This window comes from Colletotrichum acutatum (assembly GCF_030867785.1).
Source record: "Colletotrichum acutatum strain CBS 112980 chromosome Unknown BDZ83scaffold_89, whole genome shotgun sequence".
NCBI lineage: Eukaryota > Fungi > Ascomycota > Sordariomycetes > Glomerellales > Glomerellaceae > Colletotrichum > Colletotrichum acutatum.
The window spans coordinates 175,857-183,208 of record NW_026849083.1 but is presented as its reverse complement, the minus strand read 5'-3'; the positions used below and the strand labels follow the sequence as shown (position 1 = coordinate 183,208).

Below are 7,352 nucleotides of genomic sequence, written 5' to 3'. Positions count from 1 at the left end.
CTCCTGAACTGGCCTTGCCGCGGGCTACGTTACATCACCTGCTGGCGGCACGATCGGGTCACGGGGACTTCGAGCAATATCACCGACGTTTCAACCACGACGACGCTCTAATGATGTGCTCTTGTGGAGAGGCGAAAGACGTGGACCACCTGGTCTACTGTCGACTAACGCTGGCGAGGAGGCAACGGTGGCCGACCCTCCACTCTCGCAGTATGCCCGAGCCCATAGGTCCTATGGGATCTCTCGAGGCCTACTTCAAGAGATTAATCACCGACCCACGAGGCTTCGAGGCCTTTCTCCGCGTGACGGACTTCTTCCAGAAGATCTGTCTGCGGTAGCAGCATCCACACCTAGGTAGATGTGAGTGCGGACTACAAAGAACCTCCCGATTCCAAGGGACGATTTGGGAAAGAATGAAACTGGGGCACCAGCGGGAACCGGGGACAGACAGAACGCGTAGTGGCCACAAGGCATGATTTGGAGGACGATGTAAAGAGACGACGTACTGTAGAGTAGGTAGCCTTGGCTCACGGCCCTCCACGCCATATACCCTTCGGGAGGTCTGCGGTAAGGGCTCTAGCCCGGCCGCCACGGCGTTAAATACAACAACAACAACAACAACATCGATAGCCATATTGAGTGGCCGGAAGGAGCGAGTACAAACGACAGACCCGATTAGGGTGCAAACATAGCTCCACTCTGATTCCGTCGGTCAACTTCAAGTCGCTATTTCAAATAAAATTACTTGTCTCTGTTTTCTCTTCCAGAAAGAAAAAGAACAAAAAGAAATAAAAAACAAAAAACAGCAAAAAACGTAGATCTAAATAAAAAACTATCGCATTATTATTATTTCAATTGTATTGTTATGAAGCTAGCGCTCTGTTCGATTTCTCAACATACATTTGGAAGCGTCCGCGAGTATGATTCAACCTAGATTAGAAACCTCGCCTTTTTTTTACTTTTTACATAGAGGGCTTTTCTAAATAGTTCAATTCCTTCTTGCTATTACCTTGAGGTTTACGTCGGATTAATCTCAGAGCTTATAGTGGTAATGTCCTTGGTATATTGAGTAGCTAAAAATCTTCATGTTACTACTCGTACTGGAGAAAGGGCTGGGTTTATCTACGTAATAATTTCCAGACACGTCCGTTTGAAATAACCTATAATAAATGCCGTCAAAGCTCCACCTCTACTTTGAGATCCGCAGGCTTTTCTTCTTCACTTTTAATCTTTTCATGGCGGAAAGCCTTTCTCAACTCACACTTTCCAACACTCTTACCACCAGCTTTGCACTCGCTGCATACCTTGCCGTGCTTGACAAGCAGGATGTGAAGCCCATACTTGTCTTCGTCTGGGATTCTAACATCAAGATGTGCGTGGGTTTCGTCTCGCGAGGCGCTTTTTGGCCGCCACCCCATAAGACCGGTGATTCTCCACACATGGGTATCCACTGCGAACGACTCCCTCTGCAGACAAAAGAGGAGAACACAACTGGCAGTCTTGGGGCCGACTCCCTGAAAGCTAATGAGCTCCTGCATAGCGTCTTCGTTGCTGACATTGAAGAGATGATCGAGAGAATACGAGCCGTACTTCTCCTTGACCTGATTGAGGATGCCGACAATGACCTTGCTCTTGACTTGGCTCAGCCCACCGCACTTGATGGCTTCCTGCAGCTTGGGAATCCCGCCCTCGACAATCTTCTCCCACTCGTCGCTGCCGCCGTAGACGTCGTCCATGCTCCTCTTGGCGCGGGTGGAGTTTGTGTCACTCGTGTTCTGGCTCAGGATGGTTCTGACAAGCGCATCAAGGACCGACGGCGAGTCTCCGCAGCCGGCGCGGGTTGAAGATGCCTTGACTTCTGCGGGGCGTTCCCGTTTTCCGTGCAGTTCAGCCAGAATGCGGTGGGCCAGTTTGCACTCGTCAGGTGTCGGGTGCGGAAAGTCGGGGAAGGGTGACTTGTCAGCGTATTGAGAGTAGGCCTTGAGCTTTTTGGACTTTAAGTCTGCCGGAGACTTTTGGATCTTTGCTTTTCTGTCTGGGCTTTCAGATTTGATGTCCTCCTTCTTAAGTGGTGTTAAGGGGGGGACATTGGCGAAATCCGGGGACGCCGTATGGTCCGCATCCTCCGTCTTGACCTTCTTGGCCGGTGTTGAGCTTGCAGCTTTGCTTGTTGTCCGTTTCCTCTTCTCTGGTTGAGGCGTATTCTCCTTGTCCGACGAAGTCTGCTTCGCAGATCGGCCCTTTTTTGTTGCGCCATTGGCAGCACTCGGGGTCTCTGTTGGCTTCGTGGCAGTCGAGGCCAAACGAGCACTCGAACGGGTTGCTCTTGCCATGGCAATGAAGACAGATCGCATGCAATGATGTGGTGTTAGACTGATGAGAGGTAGTTCGATATGAGTTATACGCAAAGCAAAGTAATCAAGAGGAGTGGATAAGGCAGGCCGAAAGGTGAGTTCAACGCTGCATGGCCGCTGTCGCTGATCCAGGGGATGAGCAATGACGATGCAGAAAAGCACGTTGCCGACGCCATCACCGCGCCCTCAGTGGTGATGTCAACGAACTGGACCCACCGGGGCCCACCACCCGCCTCGACAATCAATGAAAACGCGACTGTGCCTGGACCGTGCCTGATCTATGCGCACAGACCATGCGATCATGGCCGGGTTGAACTCCAAGGGAAGGAAGTTACCTAAGGTAAGGTCGGAACATCGCGTCGTGACTTCCTCATCGTGTATTTCGATTTCCATGAGGTTCTCGGAGCCGCCGCTGCACCTTCCTTTTCTCCAGTTACCGAGGTCCTTTAGGTAAGGCACCTCAGGTGGTACGTCCTGGTAAAAATGCATCTGTCCAAGACGGGAGGAAAGGAGAAGGGGAAAAATCTCTCCGGCCTCCGGTACAAACGGATTGGAAGTACGTACCTCCACTTTGCTTCAAGGCTCTCGTCCAGCTCCTTTCTCTCCTCCTCCAATCTATCCATCAAATGAATCTTTGCTTTTTCTTCTTCGCGCGACCAGTACTTACGACTTGGCGCATTCATGGCAACGCTGCCGCTGCCCTTCTTGAGAAAATTCTGCCAACGAATGCAACCTGAGTGCAGCATACGTAGGCCGCAGCCCCCTAAGCCTCTGAAGCAGCCACTCGCATCTCGGCGAATCGCCCTCGTGCCCCTCTCAGCCCTCCATTGCCAACACATTCCACTTCTTGAAGCACAACCTCTGATCCACGCACGCACGGCATCGTAGGCGCTTTGGGGTCGGAGTTGATACCTCACCATCAGTGATCACAGCCGGCGATGGGCCCGGAAGGCATTCCCCGTCCTTGCGCCGTGACGGCCCCCCCGCATCATACCCCGTACGTCCCTGAGGACTGGCACGTCGCCCACGTGCATGATGGCCCGCTCAAGTGGACTCGCCTCCATCCTAACGGACGTATCTCGTCCAAGAGGGTGTGCTGCAGGGATGGAAGAGCACTCGAATTTTTCCTGAACAGGACCTCCTCTTGCAAATACTCAATCGATCTGTAGCAGAAAGCATGGATCTCCCATGCTATCGGCCGAACATCAACTATTTCCAAACCCACCCCGAAGATCAGAACCGTTTTCTTGTCGCTTAGAAGGCCGATCGCTTCAGTGTACTGATCTTAAAGGCGTTTGAAGATGTCTTGCGCTAGGCCTGCGGCAGAGGATCATCGAGGACGTCTCGACAACTTTGCTACGCAAATCTTCCTCGTCTAGGGACCAGATCAATTGATTAGTGCCTGACGCATATCGCCAATGGATCATGGGCGCCTACAATTTGGCGAAGCGTTCAACTTGCGCTACGCGGGAACGTGCCATGTACGGATTTGAATTTAGACGCGCCGTCGCAAGATTCGCGAGGAGAACAAAAGGCCTAAATGCCAATGTCCAACTCTAAATGAGCCGGATCATTTGGCGCAAAGCTTCGCACTCGAGCAAACAATGGAGGGCTAGCCCATACAAGCCAGCAAGATTGAACACTCGCTCTCGACCTCGTCAACCGTAAGCCGAGGCAAACGCAACCTGTAAACAACCTGCTGGATGGTGGCCAGAGGACTGTTCCCCTCATCGTCAGCTGGCCGGTTCGCCCCGTATCGTTTCTATTTCCACATCGGCATTCTGCGTGTCGCAGGCGAAAGAAGAAACCCCCCCCTCTCTCAACGACGCGGGTGCCAGCATGCCAATTTCATCCACCTCAAACCATTGGATAGTCCTCACCATCCCACAGAGGAACTTTCCCCGCCACAGACTCTAAGTTGCAAATACATGCTCTTGGCGGTGGTGCAATGCAACCTGGAAATGTCTTGGACACATGCGGATCACACCTAGCAGAGTCGCCAAGATCTGGAAGCGGCTTAGAATGCCAGCCTAGCTTGTATTCGGCCAGCGTCGTGGGCGCAACAAGCGTGCTACTCTCTTGAATGAAAATGCTGTCGCTCCCTCGCCTTCTAGATGCGCTTCCCATCGACTCCAACACCCATTTCATTGTCGGCAGTTCTTGGACCAAAGACAAGCCATCACAAGCACCTCACAAAGCCCCGAGAAACCGTCGAAGCCTCACCCAATCGCTCGGGTCCGCCAACGAGATATGCCACTGGCGACTTGTACAACATGAGTGTCAAGTCCGTGAACGTCGGCCGCTTGAACGCCGTGAACAGCATAGCAAGTACGAATAATTCGGAACCAGAAACCAACCAACATGGCCACCTCACTCTGTGGCAGTCAATCAAGAAGTGGCGTCGCGTCGTTCTCTACTGCATCGGCATGACTTCTGCCATCCTGATGTACGGCTACGACTATGTCATTGTTGGCACCGTTTCAGCAATGCCCAGCTTTCAGTATGTTTCCTTACTCTTTGAGGCTCTCTGCCCTTGGCATTGAAACGTCTGGCTAACAGAACCATTCCAGGCATGACTTTGGTCAACAGCTTAATGGGAAGTGGATTCTGCCTTCACTCTGGCTCGGTCTCTGGAACTTCGTCAGCCCAGGCTGCTCCATGATTGGCTCTTTGATTGGAGGTGTATTCCAAGATAGATATGGTCGTCGAGCGTCGCTTGCATTGGGATCCTTTCTGTCAGCCATCGGTGTTGCTGTTTGCTTCGTTTCCAACCTCTCTCCTGATATCCATACCCGGCGAATCATCTTCCTCGCTGGCAAAGGCTTCCAAGGAGGGGCCATCGGCATGGTCATGACGACGTCCCAGACGTACATGTCGGAGATCCTACCGCCGAATCTCAGAGGACCGCTCCTGGCCTTTTTCCCAATCTTCACGCTGCTTGGCCAGTTGACCGGTGCCGCTGTCATCTTCGCGTGCCTCAACCTGGCGAACGGGTACACCATTTGCTTTGCATCACAATGGCCATTTTCTGCCCTTCCATTGTTGATGGCATTCTTGATCCCCGAAAGCCCGACATATCTCATTCGGAGGAATCACAATTCCCAGGCTCACAGGGCTCAACTGAAGCTGGATCCGCCGGGTGCCGACCCTGAGGACACTCTCGACACCATCCGCCGCAACATCGAGCATGAAAGGCGGCTCACCAACGCGACCTATGTCGATTCATTCCGCGGTGTCAACCTCAGGCGCACCTTGATCATCATGTTTTCCAACTCATTACCAAATATTTTTGGTCTGACGTTGCTGTCAAAGTCGAGTTACTTTGTGCAAGTCGTTGGCATGAAAGCCAACCTGAGCGTCATCGTTCTTATACTCGGTCTCGTTTGCGGTTTGATTGCCAACATCATGAGCGTATGGGTTCTCTCCAGGGTAGGACGTAGGCGGCTCATCTTAAGCACGCTATCTGTCTTGTCCATAATCTGGACCGCCATGGGAATTGCGGGCTGCTGGTCGGGTCCAGTGATACCATGGTACGTTAACAATAGCCTCGTGGCCGTGAACACCGCCCTAACTGACTGCAACAGGTACACATCCATGACACTGATAGCAGTGGTCATTGTGGCGGGTCTGGGAGTTTGGCCTGCCTCACACGTTGTCGGTGCCGAAACCTCAGCGCTACATTTACGGTCCAAAGCCCAAGCTATCGGTTGGTTTACCGCGGGAGCAAACAACTCCATCTTTGGATTTGTGCTGCCATACATCTTCAACCCCGACAAAGGCAACCTTAAAGCCAAGACCGGTTTCGTATTTGCTGGTCTTTGTGCTCTCGGGCTTGTCATTGCCTTCTTCCTGGTACCTGAGATGAAGGGACGAACGCCGGCTGAAATTGATCGCATGTTTGAGTTGAGGCTACCGGCACGACAATTCCGCCACTGGACCAACTCAGCTTCGGAAGGAGAGAAGAATGGTTCGGCCAGAGTTGAGAACTCTGCCGCGTAGTATTCCGTTGCTTTCCGACTTACCCTGAATGAACATACCTGCATTTCCATCGCCATTCAGCGACTGCAGTGAAGACCAGACTGCGCCTCGCACTCGCCGGCCCCATTGACACTCACCTCAATCCGCAATGAAACCTGTCTGCACGCACTGGCATGGCGTTGCTTTTCACCTGATGATGTCTTTCGCCAAGCTTTGCGCACCGGCCTTGGAATCATCTTTGTCCGTGACCATGAGCTTCTGTCCAACGGCTTTCCACCCATCAAAATTGTTGATTAGGCCCCCAGTTCATTTCAGCAACGTATTCAAATCTATCAATACATTGGTGATGTGAGATGTTCGGTCATAGAAGAAGAATCTTTACAAAGTCACGAATTAGACCACAGCTCTCTCACCCAGAGGTCAGCAGTCGTGCAATGTCAGTCGAGTTTAAAGCCCGCCTCTGACAGCGCTAAACCTCGACTAGTGACCGGGCGCCCGAACATCAGACCAGCATCCTACGTGTGGCTATCGAAGGCTAATGGTGCATGTTGCCGCGCGCGCTCAAGCAATTGACGACTGGGGAAAGCAGATCTCTCTGCAGGATCCCTCGCTCAAGCAGTATCAGTGGCTGTGTTTCGTTTCTGATTGTCAGTGACGTGAGACGACATGGTCGGGCATCCACAGTCAGCAAACATGTTTGCGAATAGCCAGAAGTGGACGAAGCGAGCCTTAGCTTGAATGGAAGAATTGGGCAGCACGTCTACCTGCAAGCTGACTGCCTCTTCCACTTGACAGGCACCCGGTAACAATATTTACCAACCAACAAGACCCAAACACCCTCATTTATCTTTCTTTGTACGACTCACCCGCATCTACCCAAAATAAAATCTTCTAGGCAGCCACATTATCATCGAATAAGCGCACGGAAGCGACCGCCCGCTTTCTTCAGTCACCCGCTGTCCATGGACCAAGTCAAATTCGATGAAAAGGCACATGCCATCAGTTCTCATCTTTGCTGGT

General features: G+C 52.1%; 2 protein-coding genes across 2 annotated transcripts; one reads left to right on the top strand and one right to left on the bottom strand.

Moving 5' to 3' along the window:
- Positions 1-836: 836 nt before the first annotated feature.
- On the bottom strand, positions 837-2,566 carry BDZ83DRAFT_630948 (base excision DNA repair protein). The gene has a single exon (XM_060508868.1). It carries the CDS (start codon positions 2,352-2,354, stop codon positions 1,176-1,178), a length of 1,179 nt encoding a protein of 392 aa, XP_060361920.1. The 5' UTR covers positions 2,355-2,566; the 3' UTR covers positions 837-1,175.
- A 2,061-nt stretch (positions 2,567-4,627) lies between these two features.
- Positions 4,628-6,353, top strand: BDZ83DRAFT_654471 (general substrate transporter; the record flags this gene model as incomplete). Its single annotated transcript, XM_060510721.1, has 3 exons — positions 4,628-4,854; positions 4,925-5,884; positions 5,939-6,353. The coding sequence occupies 3 exons, from the start codon at positions 4,628-4,630 to the stop codon at positions 6,351-6,353; spliced, it is 1,602 nt and encodes a 533-aa protein (XP_060361919.1).
- Positions 6,354-7,352: the final 999 nt, after the last annotated feature.

Bases quoted from the DNA above. Each gene is read 5' to 3' on its own strand.
- BDZ83DRAFT_630948 (XM_060508868.1), bottom strand. From the start codon at position 2,354: ATGCGATCTGTCTTCATTGCCATGGCAAGAGCAACCCGTTCGAGTGCT.